This window comes from Sus scrofa, chromosome 13 (genome assembly GCF_054392235.1).
Source record: "Sus scrofa isolate SSC_HxYL_T2T_F1_AM1 chromosome 13, Sscrofa_HxYL_maternal_Yorkshire_Landrace_v2.0, whole genome shotgun sequence".
NCBI classification, from domain to species: domain Eukaryota; kingdom Metazoa; phylum Chordata; class Mammalia; order Artiodactyla; family Suidae; genus Sus; species Sus scrofa.
Window position 1 is genome coordinate 17,014,443 of NC_139395.1, and position 26,758 is coordinate 17,041,200.

Sequence of the window (26,758 nt, forward strand, 5' to 3'; positions counted from 1 at the left end):
GATGGGGCCACTGACAGAAGGAGCCCAGGTCCTGAAGGCAGCAAAGCACCCCCTCCCTTCACCCACATACCCAAAGACCCACATAACTGGTGAAAGGTGCGGAAATAACACTTCATGGTGCTAAGCCCCCGAGACTTGGGCATAAATGAGGTCTCACAGTCAACCCTCCCTGCTAATGCAGACTGTTTGCAGGATTTCCACACCATAATGAAATTAGAAATGCTTTCAGCTTATTTCTCTTAGGAATTGAGGTGCGATTTGCAAAGAGCTGGCTAGCTAAGCTTAGTTGTGGCCATCACAGTGTCCACTCTGTGGAAGACAGGGCCTCCCTGAAGGCCAGTCCATATTCCTCCATCCCTGAGGCCAGGACCAAGCAGACCTGGACCCTCCTCTGACAGTATGATGCTCGGGAGACACAGGCAGCAGTTACTCTGGAAAAGAACATTCTGTAACATATACTCCATACAGAACTCTTCACTGTTTCCACTTAGGACTGCAACATATCCCAAACATGCTCCCTCACACTGAGCTTCCTTGAAGGAAAGCCCCTTGTAGGGAAAGAAATATAAAGAGTGGAACTTTACGCTAAAACATAAAACAAACATGGGAATGTAGCTAAGTCTCCCATGGCAAAAGCAATCTTAAATTATACTTCTTCCTGACTTAGAATCCAAACCGACCAAGACTGATGAAACTAGGTAAATGTCCTCTACATCTGGCTGGCAAATGAGGGCTGAGGAGCCAACGGAATTTATTCAGCACATGCCATCTTGAGACACAAAAGTGACACAACCACATCTTCAAGGAGCTTAAAGACATGAGGAGAAAAATGGAAAAACAATTTTCAAGAAAGAAAGAGACCCAGTAATATATTCTATAAATACAGGAAGAGGAGATTCATTTCAAAGGGAAGAGATACAGGGAACCTGATGAAGACAATGGCATCAGACACTTCTGAGAGAATGAGTAGTATATGCCTGCCTGGCAGAAAAGCAGGGAAAAGCATTACGGTGGGGAAGAATAGCATGTACAAAGACTCAGAGGTAGGCAGTGCCTGTCCATGAATTCTTTTCAATGCCCCCACTCCCCCAGAGACTAGAGAACACGCATTCCAATGGGCAGCCACACAGAACATCTGAAACCCTGGAACTTCTGATCAGATGGGGGAGGCTGACACAGTGAGTGGAGTGTCACCAACATCCAACATTCAAATCCACTCCACATGGCCATCTGACCAAATCAAATAGACCTAATAAATCACCCAGGATTAGAGAGAACAGTGTTGGCATGGATAAGACAGATTAAGAGCTTTTACTGGAAATCACACAAGGCAAACTGGAAGGCTTCAGAAGTCAGGATTCACAGCAGTGTTCCAGGAGATAGGAGGACAGTGCAGTAACCCTAGGAGCACTGACTTTACTCCGAGGGTTCTGGGGAAATGCTAAAGTGATGTATGTTTTTTTCTTTTTCTTCTCTTCTTTTTTCATTTTATGGCTACACCAACAGCATATGGAAGTTCTCAGGCTAGGGGTCAAATTGGAGCTGCAGTTGAAGCCAACACCACAGCCACAGCAATTCAGGATCCAAGCCGCATCTGTGACCTATACTGTAGCTTATGGCAATGCCAGATCCTTAACCCACTGAGCTGGGCCAGGGATCAAACCTGCACCCTCACAGAAACAATGTTGGGTCTTTAACCCACTGAGTCACCATAGGAACTCTGGTGTACATTATTTTTAAACCAGAGGAAATATGGGTGAATTGTATTACAAAATGCAGAATTTGAGAGAATTTTTAATGTAGTGTGAAAGTTTTCAAAGAAATTCAAATGTACCCTTCAGTTTGTACAAAGGAAGTGTTCACAGGGGAAGTTCTATATAGCACCAAAGGACTATGTGTGGGGAACTCGAGTCCCAGGCCTTGGTCTGCCAGAATTGGCTGTGTGGCCTTGGACAAGTCCCTAGCCTACTTCCTCAACAACAGAGTTTAAGGTAGCAGTCAAAGCTGCTAAGTTTTCTTCCTGTTTCAACACAGCCTATTCCTCCATTATTGTCTCCTGCATTTGCCTGTGTTCAGGACACTGTGTTACCTTGTCTACTTGGAGCAGCTCAGAGGATGCAATGCCTCTATCTGCTGTCCTGCTGGTTGGAAAACTACCAAATTCAACTGAATTGGCATTTCCACAAAACTTGCCTTTTTTTAAACTTTTCCTAAGAAAAATACTTTTTTGATAATACTTACAATTTGTACCATTCCAACAAAACTTAAACTTTGGGAACAAGGATACAAAAACACTCTGGAAGCCCACAGGGGACTATGATTCAGTACAGGGTCATCTGAATCTAGATGTCATTAGCATTCAGTAACTTTGGCTTTGGACGGCCAGCCTGGTCCTAGTTGCTGATTTGGTAGACAAGAGGATTCTGGAGAAAGTGCAAGCTAAGAGATCTCATGGGAGGGAACCCCAGAGTGAGAAAACTGGCTCAGTGATTCCTACTGCAAACTCCCATCAGCACAAGAGAAGAAAACCTCGCAAACAGAGCACCTGAAACACAAACCAAGTGAGGCTCAAAGCTTTCCTATGGTTTGAATCAGCACCTTTGGTGATGCCGTCAACCACCTGAATGTCCAGATGTGCTCTTGTGAGACTAACTGTGCACTAAAGACAGGAGCATGTGGGGGAGAGGCAGGAAAGGGTGCAGCCCAGGGATGTGCGTGAACATCTCCTTTTGTTTAATAAACACAGGTAGCTGCTGTGGTGCACGTTCGATACCTAGCCCCGGAAATTCCACATGCCACAGGTGTGACAAAAAAAAAATAGACACAAAGACACAGTCTCAAAGGATACAGACAACCCTGAAACCTCAGCCCCCAACATTAAAGAAGGCTCCAGGGGCCCTGAGCTGGAGAGACCCACGGGGTTCAAGTCAATGCTGGGCTGAGCTGCCAGAGGCCATGGGACACATTCATTCCTGGGATTGAGCTGAGGAGGCTCTTGGCTCAGGCAGATGGGAGGAAAGGGGAGAGAAGCAAGCGCCGAAAGGAGGCTTTGCCTCGGACAAGGGCTGACTGGGACCTTAGGGAGGAGAATTAGAAACTATCTGGCATCCAGATTCAGCTCCTGCCAGTGACACAGTCCCACCAGGAACCTGGTGAGACAGCTCACGTTTCCTGGATGCCCCAGTAAATTCAGACTGAGAGTGCTGGGTGGGAGAGTGGGACTCCAGAACCAGACATAGGGGAGTGCCACTTCAGGACCCTGTTGTTTAGAACAAGTCGCTTCACCTCACCTCTACAGGTCACTTTCCTTACCTCCTCTGGGAAATGCTTTATTGTGATTAACTTGTAGGACAGTGTGAAGAGCTCCTTAGACCTTAACATTCATGGAAACCATTTGAGGATCTTATTAAAAATGCAGAGCCTGGGAGTTATCTTGGTGCAGCAGGTTAAGGATCCAGTGTTGTCACTGTAGGGACTCAGGTCGCAACTATGGTGCGGGTTCGATCCCTAGCTGGGGAACTTCCACATGGCACAAATGCAGCCAAAAAAAAAAAAAAAATGCAGAGCCTGAGGGGTTAGATCAGGGATGGAGCTTAGGAGTTGGCATTCCTGGGAGTTCCCACTGGGGCTCAGCGGGTTATGAACCTGACTAGTATCCATGAGGATGCGGGTTCAATCCCTGGCCTCACTCAGTGGATTAAGGACCCAGTATTCCTGTGAGCTGTGGTGTAGGTTGCAGACGCAGCTCAGATATGGTGTTTCTGTGGCTGTGGCATAAGCCAACAGCCACAGCTCCCATTTGACCCCTAGCCAGGGAACCTCCATATGCCATAGGTGTGGCCCTGGAAAAAAAAAAAAAAAAAGAGTTGGCATTTCTCACAAACCTGAGCTGGTTTAGTCTACTGGTCCCAGGACCACATTTTGAGTAGTGAGGATTGAAGATAACAAGGATGAAAAGCATGTGGTTGGGTCTTCACAGGCACTATAATGGAAGCTATTGGATTTAATAAAGAGTTACTGGGCAAAGGCATATAGTTAATGACCTTGAGGAGATGGCAGTAACAACGGCCTTCATTGTGTACACACACAGTGAGTATCAGGTGTCCCTGTGGACATACCTCTTATAACTCTCACAGCATACCTGTAAGTTTATCCCCATTTTACAGGTGCTAAATTGAGGTGCCTATGCCAAATTACATGTTCAAATAACACAAGGGACAAAGCCAAAGTTTGAAGCCTCATTGCCTGATTCCTTCCAATGGCTGCTGATTCTGGCTCTAGGGGAATAACAAGCCAAAAATTTTAAAGTTACCCCCCAAATCCCTTTGGCCTTCCTCAATATTTTCCTCTTCTAAAGCTGTTTTTGTCTCCATGGCACCCAGTATAATATTCTTTGTATTCTTTTTAAGAGCAGCACACAGAAATAGAAATCTCTCTCATGGTATTCTTGGAAAGATGAAATTAATACATGGAAAGAACTTGGAACTTTTTGACTATCTTCTTTTCCTGTTTTTGACTTTTTAATAAAAATCTCATTGTGAATGGAGACTCCAGATCTTGAGCAAGCTATTTCTCTGCTCTATGTCCTAGTTTCATCACCTAAATAATGGCCCCTTAACACCAGTTATCTCTTCGGTTGTTGTAAGGATTAAGTGAATGAATCAGTTACGTGCAAGATCTTAGAACAGTGCCTGGATCTATCAACATGAGCTGTTTCCCTTGTTTCAAGGGAATAAATGTTAGACTATTTATAAATAAAATGAAATTTGAAAGGAGACACATAAACTGTAGTTTTCCTCTAATCCTCCACTTTCTGACTTTGTGGGGCAGGGGGATTAAATTGAGTTTTGTGGTTTGAGTTTTATTGTTTAAGACAACATAAAACCCCATCCTCAGAGCCTTTCAGAAAAATCCTCATTTCTTTCCAACTGGGTGTGCTGCATCCCATCACCTTCCCTACTCTGTGCTTTATCCTTGAGTGGATCCAGTTAGGAGAATGGGAACGTCCTGTAATTTCGCTTCTGAACTATCTGTCTGAGGGTTCTCTTTGACAATCGTTGGGGCTTTTGTCTTTCATTTCTGTTATTTTTCAGAACAACACCCAGATGCTTCTGGAAGAATGATGGGTATTCAACTTGAAATGATTGTATAAACAGGTGCCCTAATGTCTCAGTCCATTTAAACATGCTTGGTGGTTGTGGGTTACATTGAAAAGATTTCTTAGGACATCTACCAAATCCTTTCAGCCCTAAATAAAGTAGTATTATAGTACCATTTAACATCCTTTCTAAATTGCTAAATGTAAGGAAAAGAGTCATCTCCAAGCATCCTGGGGCAAGAATATGTCTAAGAAATGAAGAGGATAGTACACAGAAAGGATAGTACTGAGATGCAAATACATTTCAGCTGGTGGGTTCTTCACACACACTATGACAGCCTTTCACTCAAACCTAAAGCAGCTGAGAGGGCAAGAACATCTTGACAAAGGACCATCCAAATGCTGTCTGCCCAGGACCATTTCTCAGAGAGCAGCACTGGTAAGCATACGCGGGGTGGGGGTGGGGGTAATTGTAATTGTACCCTGAATGTCAATCTCCAAATGTTAGGGAAGTGCCTTTTTGAAAAGAGATAATTACACCTGGAAGGGAATCCAGATAATGTCTAGTTGTGACCCTCTCTCCATTTTGGAGTTGAGAAAAACGAGACTCAGAAAGACAAAGATCTTTTTCCAAAAGAACTTCAGTGTTGATGAAAGAGCCAAAGACAAAAGTTTCATCTCTAATTTAAACTGCTATGTGTATGAGACAAAAGCAAAAATACACAAATTGGACTACATCAAACTAAAAAGCTTTCCAACAGCAAAGGAAGGAAACCATCAACAGAAAGAAAAGACAGTCTACTGGATGGGAGAAGATATTTGTAAACCATTTATCCAATAAGTATAGAAAGAATGCATACAATTCAACATTAAAAAAAATGACTCAACTACAAAATGGGCAGAAGACCTGAATAGATATTTTCCCAAAGACATACAGATGGCCAATAGGCAAGTGAAAAGATGTCCAACATCACTAATCGTCAAGGAAATGTAAATCAAAACCACAATGAGATACTATTTCACACCTATGACTGATAGTGAGAATGGCTATTAACAAAAAGAAAAGAAATAACAAGTGTTGGTGAGGATGTGGACAAAATGTAACCCTCTCACCCTGCTGGTGGGAATATAAATTGGTGCAGCCACTATGGAAAAGAGTATGGAAGTGCCCCAAAAAGTTAAAATAGAACTACCATAAAATCAAGTAATTTTACTTCTGTGTACCGAAGAGAACAAAACACAGATTCAAAAAGGTATATGCACCCCTAGGTTCATGGCAGCATTATTTACAATAGCCAAGACATGGAAACAATCTGTGTCCTTCCATCGTTGACTGGAGTATATATACATACACATATACAGACAGGTGTGTGTGCACATGTGTGTGTGTGTGTATAGGAGAGGGAGAGAAAGGGAGGGATGGAGGGAAAAAGAGAGGGAGAGAAACATACATACATATGCACATATACATACACATATACTAGAATATTACTCAGCCACAAAAAATGAAATCTTGCCATTTATGATAACGTGTATGATCCTAAAGGAATAAGTCAGATGGAGAGTGACAAATACTGTATGCTTTCACTTAAGAGTGGAATCTAAAAAAAGAAACAAATGAACAAACATTACAAAACAGAAACAGACTCAAAGATACAGAGAAAACAAACATTACAAAACAGAAACAGATTCATATATACAGAGAACAAACTGGTGGTCAACACAGAGAGAGGTGGGTAGGGGCATGAGGGACATAGATGAATGAGACTAAGAGGTACAAAATTCCAGTAACAAAATGAATAAGTCACTGATATAAAATGTACAGTGTGGGGAATATAGGCAATAACTATGTAATATCTTTACATAGTGACATACCATAACTAGACTTGTGGTGGTCATTTTGTATTGTGGTGGTCATTTTGTAATATATAAAAATATTGAATCATGGGAGTTCCCATTGGGGCGTAGCAGAAACGAATCCAAGTATTTACGAGGATGTGGGTATGATCCCTGGCCTTGCTCAGTGTGTTGGGGATCTGGCACTGACATCAGCTGTGGTGTAGGTTGCCATCAGCTTGGATCCCATGTTTCTGTGGCTGTGGTGTAGGCCAGCAGCTGTAGCTCCAATTTGACCCCTAGCCTGAGAACTTCCACATGCCACAGGTAAGGCCCTAAAAAGACAAAAAAGCAAAAAAAATTAATAATAATAATACATTGAATCACTATGTTGTACACCTGAAGCTAACAAGAAATTGTAAGTCAATTATATGTCAATAAAAATAGTAAACTGTGACTTGTTTCACCCTGCCTTTACTAATCCATTCAGGAAGTTACTGAAAGTTGCCATCATCCCTGTCCAGACATCCTGCAAAGCAAGACGGACTAACATGGAAAAAAGAACTCGCCTTGTACAACTTAAATTTGTTTCTCAAAACCCAAGATGTCTTGTTCATCCTTCCCAACTGTTTGCAAATTGTCACAATCTTATCTATTGATTCTTAGCAGCACATTCACTGCTGTGTCAACAAAATCTATCTCCTACCACTTGTGCTGCACATCCAACCTTCAGAGAAAATCAAATGGTCTAGCACAGCTGAATTCCTTAGCTATTAGGTTGAACCCTATAACATTTCCATTTTTTCAAGTCAGAAACAGTTGAATATTGGCAATGGAACATAGCTCAACCTGATATTCACCAGCATCCTGAAATCTCTTAGAAAGAGAAGTGCCCTTAATTTTGATAAATCATCCCAGATACTCCATGAGGTATTTACATGGGTTCCAGTTAGAAAAGTAAAGTCTAGAGAATAGATCAGTAAATAAGTTGTGGTTCACATAGAAAACAAACTTATCAATGTGGTCAAAAATGACAATACTACCTAAGGCAATCTACAGATTCAATGCAATCCCTATCAAATTACCATTCACATTCTTTACAGAACTAGAACAAAATATTTTAAAATTTGTACAGAAACACAAAAGACCCTGAATAGCCAAAGCAATATTGAAAAGAAAAAATGAAACTGGAGGAATCATGCTCCCTAACTTCACACTCTACTACAAAGCTATAGTCATCAAAACAGTATGGTACTGGCACCAAAAAAAACGGAAATATAGATCAATGGAACAGGATAGAAAACCCAGAAATAAACCCAAGCACCTATGGCCAATGAATCTATGACAAAGAAGGCAAGAACATACAGTGGAGGAAAGACAGTCTCTTCAATAAATGGTGCTGGGAAAACTGGACAACTGCATTTAAGAGAATGAAATTAGAACATTTTCTAACGCCAAGCACAAAAATAAACTCAAAATGAATTAAAGACCTAAATGTAATTAAGGCCAGATGCTATAAAACTCCTAGAGGAAAACATAGGCAGAACACTCTTTGACATAATCACAGCAATATCTTGTTTGACCCACCTCTTAGAATAAGGACAATAAGGACACATATAAACCAGTGGGACCTAATTAAACTCAAGCTTCTGCACAGAAAAGGAAACCATAAAGAAAAACAAAAATACAACAGACTGTGAGAAAATTTTTGCAAAAGACTCAATTTAAAAAGGTTTACTCTCCAAAATATACAAACAACTCATGCAACTCAACACCAAAAATAACAAACAACCCAATCAAAAAATGGGCAGAAGATCTAAATAGACATTTCTCCAAAAAAGTATATGACTCATCTGTATGAGATGGCCAGCAGGCACATGAAAAAATGCTCAATGTCTCTAATTATTAGAGAAATGCAAATCAAAACTACAATGAGGTACCGCCTCACACCAGTAAGTGTGGCCATCATTAACAAATCAACAAACAACAAATGCTGGAGAGGATGTGGAGAAAAGGGAACTCTCCTTCACTGTTGGTGGGAATGTACAACCACTATGAAAAACAGTACAGAGGTACCTCAGAAAACTAAATAGAGAGCTAACATATGATCCAGCGATCTCATCCCTGGGCATCTATCTAGACAAAGCTTTCACTGAAAAAGATACATGCACCCCTATGTTCACTGCAGCACTATTCACAATCACCAAGGCATAGAAACAACCTAAATGTCCTTCAACAGATGACTGGATTAAGAAGATGTGGTACATATACACAATGGAATACTACTCACCATAAAAAAGAACAAAATAATGCCATTTGCAGCAACTTGGATGGAACCAGAGATTCTCATAATACATGAAGTAAGTGAGAAAGAGAAAGACAAACACCATATGATAATCACTTATATATGGAGTCTAAAATATAGTACAAATGACCTATCTATAAAACAGAAAAGGTCATGGGCATGAAGGACAGATTTATGTTTGCCTGGGGGGTGGGGGAGAGAGTGGGATGGGCGGGAGTTTGGGGTTGGCAGGTGCAGACTGTTACATTTAGATTGGACGATGGGATCCTGCTATACAGCGCAGGGAATTGCATCCAATCTCTCTGGTTAGAACATGATAGAAAATTTTTTAAAAAAAGAACGTGTGTGTATCGGTGGCTGGGTCATTTGCTGTACAGCAGCAATTGATGGAACATTGTAAATCAACTATAATTTTTTTAATTCAACAAAAGAAAAAGAAAGAAAACAAACTTATGGTCACTACAGGGGGGAAGGGAGGGGATAAATGAGGAGGATGGGATTAACATATGCACCACTACATATAAAATAGATAAACAAGGTCCTGCTGTATAGCAAAAGAAACTCTATTCAATATTTTGTTATATAAGGGAAAAGAATCTGAAAAAGAATATAGATAGATAATAGATGATAGATTGGCAGATAACTGAATCACTTTGCTGTACAGTTGAAAATGACACATCATTGTAAATCAACTATACTTAAATAAATAAGTAAATAAATAATTTTAAGAACCAATAAAAATAAGTTGTGGTATATACACATACTAGAATACTTCAGAAGAGCAGTTTTAAAAAAGAACAAATTACCCATAAACACAGCATGGATGAACAAGAGAACTAAGTTGAATGAAATAAGCTGGATACAAAGAGCTGTAGGATTCAATTTTCGAGACCCAGAGCAGGCAGGACCATATGATTGTGACAGAAGCTGGAAGAGTCATATGGTTCAGGAAGGGTCATGAGAAATCTTAGAGAACACTAAAAAGCATTCAATACCTCAAATTATGTCTTGGGGCTTTAAACACACCTAAAATTCCATCCAACTGTTTCCTTAAAATCAGTATCCCTTACCCACTTTATTATATATATATATATGGATTTTCCAACCCAAGTGAAAAAGAGGAAAGAAAATGACAGTCGATGGACTCCCATGGTACAGGTTAGCACAGTGGTTAAGCAAAGACTCTGAAGGCAGATAAAACCTACCTGCCCCTAATGAGGTATCTGACCTTTGATGACATACTTAACCTCTCTAAGCCTCAGTTTTCCTGTCTCTGGAAGGAAGATCTGCAATGACACCTGCTTTACAGATTTAAGGCAAAGGGGGAAAATTCAATAAGACAATGTTTATAAGGTGCATATAGCATAGAGCACTGCTCAAGAGTGGCCAGTAGGTAACAGCAGTAACACTGGTAGCAGAGTCTATAATGAGACATGCCCCTCCCTCCCTGCGTATACATCAGTTTCTGGGGAATTCTTCCTCTGACCAGCTTTCTCTCCTCACGTGATCCCTGATAGAAGGGTAGGAACCAGGCACTAACCCCTGGACCCCCTGCCCAGCCGTGGTCCCCCACATACCAACAAGGCATCCGGGAGGTTATGCCCCTCTGTAAATGTGATGACAACAGGGATGACATCCAGGGCACTGAGTTCAAGTACAGCGGTGCTGATGGAACCTGCATCCTGGGTCCAGCCCACCTGGAAGAACACTGCCACCTTCCTCAGCAGATAGCCTGAGCGCACACGCTTGAACACATGTCTCACCACAAACCTCATGGCATCCCCAAGGTTCCTTGTGCCAGAGGACCTGGCTAGGGTGAGTCCCCTGACCGCCTGCAGGAGGGTGGTCCTCCCCTTGTGGTCAGAGAAGCGAACCAGGTAGTCTGTTTTGCTGCTGTAGGAGACGATAGCCACCCGGGCACCCGTGGGGCAATTACTCCCACTGATTTCCATCTTCATCAACAGAGACAGTAAAATGTCCCTCATCCTCTCAAAATCCAACTGGGAGACATCATCTGACACATCCAAGGCGAAGACCACCTCAGTCGGGAACAGTGGGCATTTGGAAACACCTAGACAGGTGGATACACAGATTTAAGATTGTCTGTAACGCTTCTCAATGGGAAAAGGTTGGAGTGAATAAGAAGAAATGTTATTTACCTGTTGAACAAGCTGGAAGGGAAATTATTTTGGAGAGAAGAGAAGACACTGTTAGTTGACACGAAAACTATCTCCTCTGAGAAATTCAGCTAGTGGCCTGACTCCTACCTGAGTGTGCTAGAGCCCTCACCTTGCTCCCCAATGTCCACGCTCCCTTTTTCCCATGGCAACAGAATCCCAGTCTCTGGCCAGATGAATGGCCACCTGGGATAAAGACCTGCATTTCCCAGTGGGGTAGCATCTTACTAAGTTCTGGATAACAATTAGAAACATGGGAGGCATGAAGGAAAAAGTACCCTTCTCCTTTTCTTTCCCTTCTGGCTGAAGCTTAATGGTCATCTTGGAGCATGAGGTGATTTGGGAAACAGTAACCCCCACCCCACTGGCAGAGGAAGAAAATAAAAAGAACTTGCATCCCTGAGCACAGTGGTGTCCATCAAGTCTGGACTGGCTACCTCCAGGCTTTGACTGGAGAACTACATTTATGTCATTGCCATTGAGCTATACTGAACTTCAGTCTAATACACTGAGCTACTCTGAAGCTATATACACACAACCCATACACATATACACACATATCTTAAACTATACATATAATAAACCATATCAGTGATATTAATATAATTAATATTATTAATAGCATATTAATGTACTGTATAAAGAATACTGATGTATTAACATATGGTCATATTAATAGACTGTATTAATATGTAAATATATTACTGTCAATACATATTAATATATAAATTATATTAATATATATAACATAACATACTAACATTATATATCAACATGAACATTTTAATATATACAAATATATTAACATTAATTAATGACATACTACATATATTATGTATAAGTGTATATACACAAGTAATATATTTTCAAGAAAAAATTTTGTTTTATTTTATAAGACTCGGAGTTTAGGATATGTTCTATTCTGAATCTTTTTTTCACTTAGTATGTGATGGACTTCTATTCTTTCCATCAATTAATTCAGAATAATCTCACCTGGTCTACTACGGTGGTCTTGTGATTTCTTCCACCAACGTCCCTTTGAAATGAGACTACATGAGCATGTATCCCTGTGTATCTGTCCAATGACAGCCCCATATAAGTCTCTACAGTCATGGCTTTGGAGAGATATTGCCAAATGGTTCTTCCGAAAGGTTGTGAACTTTGGATAGGGATTTTTTTTATTTTAAAAAAATGATATCTTAATTTTATTTTATTTTTGTCTTTCCTAGGGCTGCACCCACGGCACATGGAGGTTCCCAGGCTAGGAGTCCAATCAGAGCTGTAGCTGCCAGCCTACGCCAGAGCCACAGCAATGCAGGATCTGAACCGCATCTTCGACCTACACCACAGCTAACAGCAACACTGAATTTTTTACCCACTGAGCGAGGCCAGGGATCAAACCCGCAACCTCATGGTTCCATATCAAATTTGTTAACCACTGAGCCACGACGGGACTCCTTAATTTTATTTTTTGACTTCTCGTGAAATCAAACATTTTTCCAGGTTTATTGTTCATTTGTATTTTTTCTTTGCTGAATCTTCCATTCATGTCTTTGGGCCATTTTTAGTCTAAAAGAGTTTTGTACATTTAGATTTAGCAAGTTTTTATTTCAGTAATTGTATTTTGCATCTCTGCTTGCTTAATCCTTAAATCTTCTTATTTCTTTGCTCAGCTTTTCTTGTAATTTATCAGTCTTGGCCTCTAGTTTATTTCCAAGATCTTGAATCATCTTTACTGTCACCAGTCTTTTGCATGGAGCTTGGTAATTACCAGATCTCTTAACTGTTTTTCTGGGGTGTTTTTCTTGCTCCCTTATCTGAGTCATATTTCTCTGCCTCTTCATTTTGTATAGATTTTTGTTTTATTTTTTTATTTTTATTTTGCTTTTTAGGAGGTTCCCAGGCTAGGGGTTGAATGAAGAGCTGCAGCCGCCTGCCTACGCCACAGCCACAGCAATGCCAGATCTGAGCCATGTCTGCAACCTACACCACAGTTCACGGCAACACTGGATCCTCAACCCACTGAGTGAGGCCAAGGATTGAACCTGCATCCTCATGGATACTAGTCGGGTTCATTAACCACTGAGCCACAATGGGAACTCCTGGGTTTAGCAAATGTGAAATATCTGTGTTTGTGGATGAAAATGATTGAGTAGCAGTGATTTTATATATTTCCACACGATAGAGTAAGGAAGTCAGGGTCTCCTCCTGGTTTCACTGCTCATATCGCATATGTTTTTCCCATTTTTCTGTTTGTTTTTTATTTCATGGTGCTCTTGCATATAAAATAGGTTCAATTTTTTATACAGTCAACTCTGAACTCTTTTCCTTGGTGGTCAAGATGATGGTACTATTATTTATGATTTCTAGGGAAAAGGATCCCAGAATCTCCCTGAAGAGCAAATGGATGGGAATGGACAGCACAGAGGAGAATTAGCATCTCATGGGACAGAATGATTGTAGGGAAAACCCAAACTAAGCAATTTGCCAAGTTAGTGTTCCCTCCCTATTGCCAGTAAGTGGAGAAAAGTGTACCCATTAAGATGCAAGTGTCCTGGAGTATGTTGAAGACAGTCAATAAATTCCAAACTGGGAATGTGACAAAGCATTACTTAACGTTTGATGACTCATTTTTTTAAATGTTAGTTTAAAAGGACATATTTCTTACTAAAAGCTCACTGTTGATTACTCTTGTTTAAATGGATGAAATAAAAGAACAGAGCTTTCCTTTGCCTGTTTTGTGGTAAGATGCACCAAGATGTAGACACCCAGGTGTGCAATTATCATGGGCATTGCACAAGATGCCATAGTGTAGTGGAATTTTTCTTTTGTGTGTGTGTGTGTGTGTTTTTTTACGGCCACACCTGAGGCATGTGGCGGGGTGGAATCAGAGCTACAGCTGCCGGCCACAACCACCGCCCATAGCAACTCAGGATCTGAGCGGTGTCTGTGACCTACACCATAGCTCAAGGCAATGCCAGATCCTTAACCCACTGAGTGAGGCCAGGGATTGAACCTGCAACCTCATGGTTCCTAGTCAGATTCATTTCCACTGCGCCATGTCAGGAACTCCAGGTAGTGGAATTTTTCTTCATTGTTGAGATGTCATGCCTTTCATCCACTTCATCCCTTTTTTTTAATTATTTTATTGAAATATAGTTGATTTATAATGTAGTGTTAGTTTCAGGTGTACATCAAAGTTATTCAATTTAATATACACACACATATAAACACATATTCTTTTTCAGATTATTTTCCTTTATAAATTATTACAAAATACTGAGTATATTTCTCCATGCTGTACAGTAGGGGGCCTTGTTTGTTTTCTATTTCACATATAGCAGTATGGATAAAGTAATCCCAACCTCCTAAATTACCCCTCCACCATCAATTCCCTTTGGTAACCATAAGTGTGTTGTCTATGTCTATAAATCTATTTGTTTCATAAATAAGTTCATTTGTATCATTTTCATAGATTCCACATATAAGTGATATCATATGATATTTGTCTTTCTCTGACTTATTTCACTTAGTATGATAATCTCTCTGTCCATCCATATTGCTACAAATGGCATTATTTCATCTTTTGTATGGCTGAGTAGTATTCCTTTGTATACACAAACCACATCTTATTTATCCACTCATTTGTCGATGGACATTTAGTTTGCTTCCATGTTTTGGCTTTGTAAATAGTATCACTATGAACATTGGGGTGCATGTGCCTTTTTAAACTATAGTTTTCTCCACCTCTATGCTCAGGAAATGGGGTATGGTAACTCTATTTTTAGCTTGTTTAAGGAACTTCCATACTGTTTTCTCTATTGTCCACTTCATTTCTGAAACCATAATGGGGAAGATTACTTACCCAAGGGGGGAATGAGCTGAAGATATTAAATTATAAGAGCCTTTCCTGATGGACCATGGCACCTCCCAAACCTCAGTCAAGTCCCTAGAGGATTTATATCCCCAATATGATCCATCCTCACTTCACACCACTGGCTCCTTTTCCCAAACAACTTACGGCAGTTTTCTCGAGCAAGACTGATGATTTCACAAAGCTGTTAGAAAGACGGAAAGAGCATTTAATTTGAAATGTGTTCCTCCTCACCCTCACGACTTAGAAGTGTCATATGGATTTGATCACGCCTATCTGAAGCTTTTTAATCCACAACGGAAAACCCAAAAGGTGTTAAGAACTAATGAAACTATCCAGAAGTTACATTTCTGAATCCAGTGGATATTTTAAAATATTTGATATACAATATAGTGCCCATATTATTAGAGATACATAGACAAGGGGAATATTTTTTTTAAAAAATCTGTCCCATCAAACAATGGAATCATATCTGATTTTAATAAAGTTTAATTCCAGGAATGTCAGCACAGAAGGCAGAGAAATGCCCTCAATTTTTGGATCTCGTACCAATTCCTGTAAGATTTCTTTAGAATTCCAGGACATTCTACCCCTAACACCTCCCTTAGAATTCTGCTCCATTCTGATCCTTCCTCTGTTCTGTTCTTCCCTCAATCCCATCACTTCGCACTCCTCAGCTGCCCCATGTCCCTCCCCACCCCCCTCATAGCATTTCTGTACTTGGGAGATGAAAAATTATCATAAAATTGAGATTGTTTTCAGGTGTGCCATATAGCACAGTGACCTGTACTCTACTATGTGTTAGCTTATAAATACTTTATAAGTAATTTTTAAACTTCACAAAAAGGCTTTTTTTTTTTTGCAGAGGGGTGGTAGCTTCAAAGCCTTACCTTTCATGCCAACTCAAAAAAAAAAAAATCCAGATTTAAAACATTATTCTACTCTTTAAAATATTTAAATAATATTTTCAGTATTATTCTATTCCTCTAATTTGCTTATAACCTACCAGAGCAATGTCTATAAACTTTAAGTATTAAGAAAACTTTCAAGGAGAAACTAAAGAATCTTTATACATTTCTAGTTTGTGAAAGTGAGAAGCTTTGTGTTTTGAAAAATAATAGGGGAGTTCCCGCCATGGCGCAGTGGTTAATGAATCCGACTAGGAACCATGAGGTTGCGGGTTCGGTCCCTGCCCTTGCTCAGTGGGTTAACGATCCGGCGTTGCCGTGAGCTGTGGTGTGGGTTGCAGACGCGGCTTGGATCCCGAGTTGCTGTGGCTCTGGCGTAGACCAGTGGCTACAGCTCCGATTCGACCCCTAGCCTGGGAACCTCCATATGCCGCGGGAGCGGCCCAAGAAATAGCAAAAAAAAAAAAAAAAAGACCAAAAAAAAAATTAAAAAAAAAGAAAAATAATAAAGTTTAGAATTAAAATCTTCGCCCCAGCAGAAGCAGAACATTGTAAATAAACCATAATTTTTAAAAAATTTTAAGAAGATTCTGTAGCCATTTCAGATATTGGAATAATCAGATAGAGAATATAAAATAACAATGTTCTATATGTCTGAAGAAATAAAAGAGAACTTTAAAAACATGAAAAATAAATTTTCACCTACCGTCATATCTACCAAACCTTTGGGGCCCTTGATGCCCTAGAAAGAACAGAAACGGGTTTAAAATGCAAGATTCTGGAAGTCCAACATATTATTCTGAAAAGATGGCAAGAGAGTTTACAAAAGTTTGCCATGGTATGTAAACCACCTTCTCCCTCACTCCTGGGTCTGGAGTGATGTCTGACTCCTTAAAGAAGGAGGTCAGAGTGTCTAGGAGATTCTAGGAGCTGTGTGCCAGCCCTCAGAGTCAATGATGCCAGGGAGATGCTACATAAAAGGACAGGGAGTTTGTGGTTGGCAGATGCAAATAGTCAACATTTAGAATGAACAAGCAATGAAGTCATAATGTACAGCACAGGGAACTATGTCCAATCTCTTGGGGTAGAACATGGTGAAAGATAGTATAAGAAAAAGAATGTGTGTATATATATATATATGTGTGTGTGTATATATATATATATATGTATGACTGGGTTACTATGCTATACAGCAGAAATTGGCACAATGCTATAAATCAACTATACTTTAATAAAAAAAAATTTTTTTAAGGCTCTTAGGAGACCAGATCATTTTGAGACCAAATCACAGTCTAGGATCAAATTCAGGGAAAGGCCATTTAAGATCCCAGGACCACTTTTAGGCAGTTCTAAAGAAGATCCCAGGGCTCCCCTATCCCTTCTCCTCAGGCCATCCACCACCACCTTATCTACTTCCAAGTGTTACGCAAGTCTTTCTGGGAGCCCTTCCCAACAGATCCACCTGACTCCAGCCACTGTGGGAGTCTGGAGATCTTTGTTCTTATTTAGACTCTACAAAGTAGTTATTTGCAATTTCTGGCACCTCTCTATAATCTCTTCAGCCTTTGCTTCTGCATCTGTAAAATGGGCATGGGTAGTCCTTCTACTTTTAAGTTTTTTAATTCTACGTTTAAGATTGTTGTGCACCTCTCCCATAAACCCTAAGCTACCATGAAACCACCTGAGTCTATGGCCCACTCACTGAAACATCCTTAACAGATGAGGCTTCACCACTTAAGACAAAGGATGGGGCGAAGTAACAACTGTCTTAAATCTTTTCTTCCGTTCATACCAAATGAACTTCCAGGGAATTTTACAGATATTTGTGGGCTTGCAACATTATCAGTTCAGATAAGATTATATAAACATCATATTTGGTCAGAATTTCTTTCTGTTTTTTGCATAAATGTTGTTGTTCATCTTGTTTACACTGAGAAATTCACCCTCCAGCAAGTTTTTTGAATTGCTTTATGTATCTAGACAGATTCATAAATCTCCATACAACATTGCATATCAACCATACTTCAATAAATAAAAAAATTAATAAATCTCCAGCCACTCTAGTATCTTCCCCATGTTCAAGCCAAAATATCTATAGCTAATAAATACTATACTGTATAAGGATCTGAAGCTAATGTTCTCTAAAGCAAATTTGGCTCATTCGCCATATAGCTCCTCCTGTACATTTTAAGGGTTCCTATCTTCTTAGAGATGCTTCTAATAAAATCCTTATTCATTTTTACACAAAAGTTGAAAATAAAAGAAAGGAGAAGGGTCCTTGTTACCACTGGTCCTGGAGGGCCTGGGTCACCAGGAGTTCCAGCAAATCCAGGAAGTCCAGCATTACCCTGAAAATGACCAAACCAAAGGAATAAGCTTTCCCCTTGAACACAACGTGATTGAAACCAACAGACCCACTTTGAGATTCCAAGATGTCACTACATCTGAGGTCCAGTAAGTCTGCTCTGGACCAGTTAGTTTATGAACCGTGATCAGTAGAGTGAGACACGGAGACTAGAGGGGGTGAGGTCTCTATGTGAAAACTATCTAAGTCCCCACCCACATACCTAACCCCAGCCAACATGTATGCATACACAAAAACACACACTTCCAAATAAATACACACTTCCAAACAGCCTTAAAGCATGTCTCAATACTCAGCTATGGCTCCAGATCATATAACTAAAAGGATGCAGGATCAGGTGTCAGGAGAAGGAAAAGCTCCTTTATTACCTTCTGGTCTTCTGAAAAGGTCTATGGTAACCATGGACTCACTGATCATCTTATGTGTATTTGAACTGACACAGCATTATCTGCATGTAATCGATGCTTTGTCTTTTTTAAATTTTAAACGAGAGAGAAGTTTAGCCAAGTAAGGTAATATTAGCCAGCAGCAAGCTAAGTTGGGCGTACACCAAGTTTTTCTTTATGTCCTTGCCAGTGTATGAAAATGCCAATTACTGGGTGCACAGAAAATACACATTCTGTTTCTGTTCCTCCTTTCTACATTGAACACTAGTCCACCTTCTTTTCCCATGACGCCTTGCTCTCTAATGCCTATCAGCTAAACACTACCAAGGTTTTAGGAATCCACAGTTACTCTTTCTAAAAAGAGCTGCCAGTGATTATGGCTCTTCCACTGAGTCTTTCGAACTGAAGGATTTGGGTTTTAATGGTAGATTCTATAAAGCACAGTAAAAACATGAAGCTCCCCAAGATGGTAGCCACATTCTTGAGAGTCTAGTCCTAGAACAGACTCAAAGTAAAAGCCTGGAAGAATCTCAAATAAATAGCAATGTTTGACCTGTAGCTAAACTATTCCATTTCAAATCACTTCAATTTCAATTCAAAATCAATTCATTTCAAAATCAATTCTAAATGATGTCTAGATTTACCAAAGACAGATGTGCCCCTAAACTTGTTCTTTAAAAGGCTGATATTGCCTAACAAACTCCAACTCGAATTTTCTGTTGTTATGGTTTGGTGAGCTGCATTTGCATTCAGAAGATAAATAACAGTGGGGTTAAGTGGGGAGTAACCAAGCACAGTATATTCTGAGGAGGACATGGGTTTCCAGCCAAGAAGTTCATTCGCCCAGTGGAAATATCCTCCTCTGAATAGAATGTCACAATGTAGGCCTCTATAGATTTGGGGAAGTTCCTTTGGTTCTTACCCTCTTCCCTCTGGTTCCCTTTGCCCCCTTCTCTCCTGGGTGGCCTGGGTCACCATCTTCTCCCTTTAGAGAATCAAAAGTACAACCTTGATTGTAAAGAACTTAAACAAAAACAAATGACACATGCTACATACCAGCTATCAGGCCCAAAAAGATAACTTCTTTTTTTGTTTTGTTTTGGTCTTTTTAAGGCCACACCTGCGGCATGTGGAGGTTCCCAGGCTAGGGGTCCAGTCAGAGCTGTAGCTGCCGGTCTACACCAGAGCCACAGCAACACTAGATCTGAGCCACGTCTGAAACCTACATCACAGCTCACAGCAATGCTGGATCCTTAACCCACTGTGTGAGGCCAGGGATCGAACCCACGACTTCATGGTTCTTAGTCGGATTCGTTTCTGTTGCGCCACAACAGGAATTCCCAAAAAAGTTAACTTCTTACTTGTGCGCCAGGGTAGCCAGGAAATCCAGGGTCACCCTAGTGTCAGAAATGAGATAAGGTCTCATTTAGTGTCATGTGATCAAGTCTTTCTTTGACATTCCTTGAGGAAAAAAGAAGAAATGTTAATTTTGAGGAAACAGATTCAAAACAGGTGCTAGAAAAATCAATTATCGCAAAAGTTATTTTCAGCTATTCCCAAGTGGCCATGTTTTATTTCTATAATTCAATGCAAAACAACTTGCAAATGATTTTTACAAATTCTTCTCCCCTCCTTGATATATTTTGTAATGGAATTTTCTCCTTCTTTTTTTTTTTTTTTTTTTTAGGGCTGTGCCTGCAGCATATGTAAATTCCAGGGCTAGAGATCAAATTGGAGCTGCAGCTGCAGGCCTATGCCAGAGCCACAGCAACACCAGATCCAAGCTGCATCTGTGACCTACACCACAGCTCACGGCAACACTGGATCCTTTAACCCACTCAGCAAGACCAGGAGCCACAGCAAACCCACATCCTCATGGATACTAGTTGGGTTCTTAACCCACTGAGCCACAATGGGAACTCCTGAAACTTTCTTTTTTTTTTTTTTTTTTTTTTTTTTGTCTTTTGTCTTTTTAGGGATGCACCCATGGCATATGGAGGTTCCCAGGCTAGGGGTCTAATCGGAGCTGTAACTGCTTGCCTACACCAGAGCCACAGCAATGCCAGATCCGAGCCACGTCTGTGACCTATACCAGAGCTCACAGCAAGGCTGGATCCTCAACCCACTGAGCGAGGCCAGGGATCGAACCCCAACCTCATGGTTCCTAGTCGGATTCACTTCCTCTGAGCCATGACAGGAACTCCCTGAAACTTTATTCTTAAGCATTTTTATCTATTGGTTTAAATAACCAGAGATCTGATACAATGGAAACCAAGGGAAGGGCCCCAAGCTGACTCTTGGGAAGCAGGTGCTCATTGTCAGATCAAACACATACTACAAAGCACATATTCATTCAACAAGTGTATTAGCACCCACTGTGTGCCAGGCACATCTCCAGACACCAGGAATTCAGTGGTGAACAGAACAAAGACCCTGCTATAAAGGAACTTACCTCCAGTGAGGAAGAGACATACAATCTAAGAGATAAATCAATCTGCTGAAAAGATCAATGCTATTCCAGAAAAGGGATTAAGGAATAAAGAATGACATGGGGATAGTTATTTCATATAAGGGAGCCAGGCAAAACCATTTCATAAAGGTGGCATCTGGGTAAAGACCAGCATGAATTGAGGAAGCATCCTAGGAAAGAGTGTGGGAAAATCCTAAACAAGGGTGTGAAGGTGCACCATGTGTGAGGAACACTGCAGCAGAATGAGGGGGAAGAGATGAAGTCAGAGAGTTCACAGAGGGGCCATGTTAACAGTGGGGTTAACTCACATCGGGAGCCACAGCTGGGCTTTGAGTAAAGGAACACACTTTGTGTTTAAAAATGTGGCTCTGGTTCCTTGAAGGAGAGATAACTAGATGAGGACAGAAGCGGGGGCAGAGCTAGGTGGCTATGACAGTAATCCAGGTGTTAAATCATGTTGACTTGGCCCAGAGGGCAGCAGTGGCTGTGGGGAGATATGATGAAATGCTGGATATATTTTGAAGATGGAACCATCATTATTTGTTGATGGATTAAATGTAGGAGGTGAGATAAAGAAACGTATTAAAGGTGGAACCAGCATCTATCTTGAGTAACTGGCAGGATGGAATCTCCACTCCCTGAGATGGGGAAGGCTGGAGGAAGGGCAAGTTGTCAAGGGACTCAGTTTTGACTGAATGGAGGTTTGATGGTATTAAAGAGTCAGGAGTTCCTGTTGTAGTGCAGAGGATACGAATTCAAATAGCATCCATGAGGATGTGGGTGCAGTCCCTGGCCCCGCTCAGTGGGTCAGGGATCCAGCTTTGCCATGAGCTGCAGTGTATGTCTCAGACTCAGCTCAGATCCCACACTGCTGTGGCTATAGTATAGGCCAACAGCTGTAGCTCCTATTCAATCCCTAGTCTTGGAACTTCCATATGGCACACATGCAGAACTAAAAAGGAAAAAAAAAACTGTTGCTCATTCTTAGGTGTGATGGTTATATTTTTATTTTTAGAGATGCAGGCTGAAATATTTATGCATGAAATATATGGTATCTGGGATTTGCTTCAAAATAATTGGGGGGGCGAGGGATAAGTGAGTGGGACTAGAAATAAAACAAAATAAAACTGGCCAAGGGTTTTTCATTGTTTGAGCTAGGTGATGAGTACATGGAAGGAGGTATCATTACATTAGTCTCCCTACTTGTAGACCATGTTTGAATTTTTTGATAATAAAAGACTGAAAAACAAAGGAATAGGAAGAAAAAAGTTGTTTTGGGACATGCCAACTTTCAGGTATCTATGTGATAAACAACTGGGAACACATCTGAAGCTTAAGAGATTGGTTCAGGCCACACAAATAAACTGGAGACCATAGGATGGATGGCCCTTGATGCCATGAGACTGGAAAAATGCATAAATATGAGGATAGAGTCTTGAGTCTTCCAACATTTAGAGCTCAAGAACATTCAGAAGATCCAGAAACCAGTAGCCATGAAAACCAGGGAAGTGGTGTGTGCTGGATGTTGAGTGGGGGAAGGTTTAAAAAACAAAACTGTCACATGGTGCACAGGAGTAACTCTCCTGGTGAAGTCAAGTAAACATGGTAGTCCTTAGTTGAGAATACTCTATACGGTAACACTCACCTTTGTTCCTTTGCTTCCTGGATGTCCATATCCATCTGGACCAGAAAGACCCTAAGAAAATAATGCACAATGAATAGTAGAGTCATCCAGATCAACACTTGGTCAATAATATTATTTGAACCCTTGGATAAATCAGCAGTGCAAGGAGGTAGAGGAGGCAGAAGGGGCTTGGTGGAGGTTTATCCTACCTTTCCAGGATAAACACTAGACTAACCTTCACAGGACAAGGAGGGGATAAGGGTTAAAACTTTAAAAGACCATGAGATTTATGGGAGGGGGAGGGAGTGGGAGGGATCGGGAGCCTGGGCTTATCAGACACAACTTAGAATAGATTTACAAGGAAATCCTGCTGAATAGCATTGAGAACTTTGTCTAGATACTCATGATGCAACAGAACAAAGGGTGGGGGAAAAATGTAATTGTAATGTATACATGTAAGGATAACCTGACGCCCTTGCTGTACAGTGGGAAAATAATAAAAAAATAAATAAATAAATAAATTTAAAAAAAAAAGAAAAAAAAAAAAAGACCATGAGATTAAGTGCACACACGTGTGTCCGTCTGTGTGTGTGTCTATGTGTGTCTGTGTGTGTGTGTGTGTGTGTGTGTGTGTGTGTGTGTTGTTAACCCCCTCTTCGGCAATATTCTGACCTCATCAAGATGCTACTTTTGTTGTAGGAGCCGAATCTCTATACAGAGTTCCCCTGGGTCTAAACTTGCTTTCTTTGTAGGATAAAGTAACAATGGAAGAAGTTCTAGAATTGGAAAATCTCTAGGGATAAAGACAAATTTGGGGGTAAGGGAGACTGGGATAGAGGCAATGTCATGCATATGATGTAAACCCAGACAGACCTGAATTTTTATTCACTTCCAACACTGGTTAAATGAGTGACCTTAGCCAAGTTACTCAACCTCTATAAAGTTTCAGCTTCCTCATGTGCTAAATGCGGATAACAATAGGAGACTACACAGCATGGTTTGGGGAAATGTTAAGAGGGATTATGCATGGAAAGCACTTAGCATGATGCCAGCAACAGAGAAAGTACTTGATCAGTGGCCATTATTCTGCTGCTGATGGTGGCTGTAGTGGTGATGATGCAGGGGACAGTGATGGTGCTGGTGATACGGGTCACAATGACGGCACCGCCACTGGGGAATCTGCTGTGGTGATGACGACGGTACTTATGAAAAAGTTTATGATACTCCTGGGATCTTAACATGTGTACATACAGACAGTGAGCATCTTATAACAAAGAATGAATATCAAAATGAATATCATAACCTTTTAGATATTCTTTGCTGAATGGACAAAGACTGCACCTAAATCAAGTAGATCAGCTGAGGAGAAAAATGTTTAATTCTAAGCCACAAAAATCATTGCTATGACTTAAGGAGGAAAGTTTGAAATATGAGAAAAGAAAGAAAAAGGTAAAGAAAATCACCAAAAATAAATTATGGGGGGTGGGTGATAAAGGATGCAAATGAGGTTGAGTTGCTGCTACTCTAGCCTCCCTCTGCTGAAGGGCATAGTGTCTCCAGCATCTGCAACCCCAGACACCCAAACTGTATATTTTGAAAGTGTCCCCTCTGATGTGACAACTTCAGGAAAGGCACTGCTCCCCAGCTTTGTCTGTCTCAGGAAGAGGTCAGTAGGTACAAGTGTTGCATTATTTTAAATCAAGATATTTTAATAGAATTAAGCAGTGTCAATTTAACTTCATCATCTGAATTGAGTATAGAGGCAAAATATGATTTGCCCTATTTGAGAGTAATCCTATTTTTTTCCCTTTCCATATTTAAGTTTAAGCTTCTTAGGCGTGTTTTTGTTTCCTCTCCTTGCTAACAAATGCAATTTCAGTGCTGAGTGCAAAACAACAGGTCTTTCCTACTGTCGATGAAAGAAATTTCAGAAATGTGAGGTGCAGGAAAGACAGCATTACTCTGTCTCACAAAACTAATCCAGTGAGGTGGTGAATTAAAAATAGTCATGAAATAACTAACTTGCTCTCATGTTCAGAGTGATGAGTAAGGTAAAAATTCTCAGCCCTGCAGACAATCCTGGGTCTCCAAAGATTATTTCTATGCTCTGGATAATCAAATCTGGACTCTTAAAAGTTTGCGACTCTGACTGGTTGTCTTGTTTCTCTGGAAAAAAAAACTCTCATTGTACATCTCTGTATTCCTAAAGGCTCAAATGCTTATAAAATATCTGTCAAACAGAAGAGTCTCTTTAGAAATTCTCTCTTCAACAATATGTGAGAAGGCAAAATAAATCCTTGGATACCTTTTTTTGGCCACAGCCATGGCATATGGAAGTTCCCAAGCCAAGGACAAAATCCAAGCCACAGCTGTGACCTATTTAACACAATGTGGATCCTTAACCCACTGCAGTGGGCCAGGAATTGAACACTCTCCTCTGAAGCTACCTGAGCCACTGCAGTCAGATCCTTAACCTACTGTGCCACAGGGGCTTTCTTGATATAAGGGGTTGGGAAATCTTTGAACTATGTAGATCCATAACGGCTCTAGTGAGCATATCATATTTGTAACCCCAAACTGTCATCAAGAATACTCACACCAGTAAGAATGGCCATCATTAACAAGTCCACAAATAACAAACGCTTGAGAGGGTGTGGAGAAAAGAGTACCTTCCTTCACTGTTGGTGGGAATGTAAATTGGTACAACCACTATGGAAAACAGCATGGAGGTACCTCAGAAAACTAAAAATAGAACTTCTGTATGATCCAGCAATCCCACTCCTGGGCATATATCCTGACAAAACTTTCATTGAAAAAGATACATGCACCCCTATGTCCACTGCAGCACTATTCACAATAGCCAAGACATGGAAACAACCTAAATGTCCTTCAACAGATGAATGGATTAAGAAGATGTGGAACATATTCACAATGGAATACACTCAGCCATAAAAAAGAACAAAATAATGCCATTTGCAGCAACATGGATGGAACTAGAAACTCTCACACTAAGTGAAGTAAGTCAGAAAGAGAAAGGCAAATACCATATGATGTCACTTATATCTGGAATCTAATATACGGCACAAATGAAACTATCTACAGAAAAGAAACAAACTCATGGACTTGGAAAACAGACTTGTAGTTGCCAAGGGGGAAGGGGAGGGAGTGGGAGGGACTGGGAGTTTGGGGTTAGCAGATGCAAACTACTGCATTTTTAAGTGGATAAGCAATGAGATCCTGTGTATAGCATATGAAACTATATCTAGTCACTTGTGATGGATCATGATGGAAGATGATGTGACTGGGTCACTTTGCTGTACAGTAGAAATTGACAGAACACTGTAAACCAACTATAATGGAAAAAATAAAAATCATTTTAAAAATAAATTGACAGAACATCATAAATCAACTATAATAGAAAAAAGATTCTTTTAAAATTTTTTAAAAATAAAAAAATAAAACAATATTCAAACTTTGTCTGGAATAAGAACAAATAAAAAGAAATTCAATCAGGAGTCCAAAACAGAGAAACCAGACTTACAGGTTGCCCTCTTGGTCCTTGTCGACCCAGCAGTCCTCTTTCTCCTGCATCACCAAGCTCTCCCTTTCATAATAAAAGGTAAATATCAAATTAATTTTCCACTATGAATTTATGCAATTTTATGTCATTTTCCTTAGAGATTTGCAGGATTTTTCAAGTCCTATTAGCATCATC

The 26,758-nt window shown here is 40.4% G+C and overlaps 1 protein-coding gene across 3 annotated transcripts in view; it reads right to left on the reverse strand.

Annotated features, from left to right (window-relative positions):
* LOC100517188 (collagen alpha-4(VI) chain-like) overlaps positions 1 to 26,758 on the reverse strand; it is a 150,103-nt gene that overhangs the window by 13,335 nt on the left and 110,010 nt on the right. For 2 of the 3 annotated variants that reach the window (XM_084991763.1, XM_084991764.1), the window contains exons 25-32: positions 26,585 to 26,647; positions 23,065 to 23,115; positions 20,311 to 20,346; positions 19,872 to 19,934; positions 18,484 to 18,546; positions 16,905 to 16,940; positions 15,438 to 15,474; positions 10,817 to 11,310 (exon numbers count right to left, since the gene is read on the reverse strand). In XM_084991763.1, coding sequence (XP_084847889.1) covers positions 10,817 to 11,310; positions 15,438 to 15,474; positions 16,905 to 16,940; positions 18,484 to 18,546; positions 19,872 to 19,934; positions 20,311 to 20,346; positions 23,065 to 23,115; positions 26,585 to 26,647 — 843 coding nt within the window. Of the gene's footprint in view, positions 1 to 10,816; positions 11,311 to 15,277; positions 15,475 to 16,904; positions 16,941 to 18,483; positions 18,547 to 19,871; positions 19,935 to 20,310; positions 20,347 to 23,064; positions 23,116 to 26,584; positions 26,648 to 26,758 lie in introns of all 3 variants that reach the window. The other variant, XR_014825028.1, reaches the window with a different exon arrangement.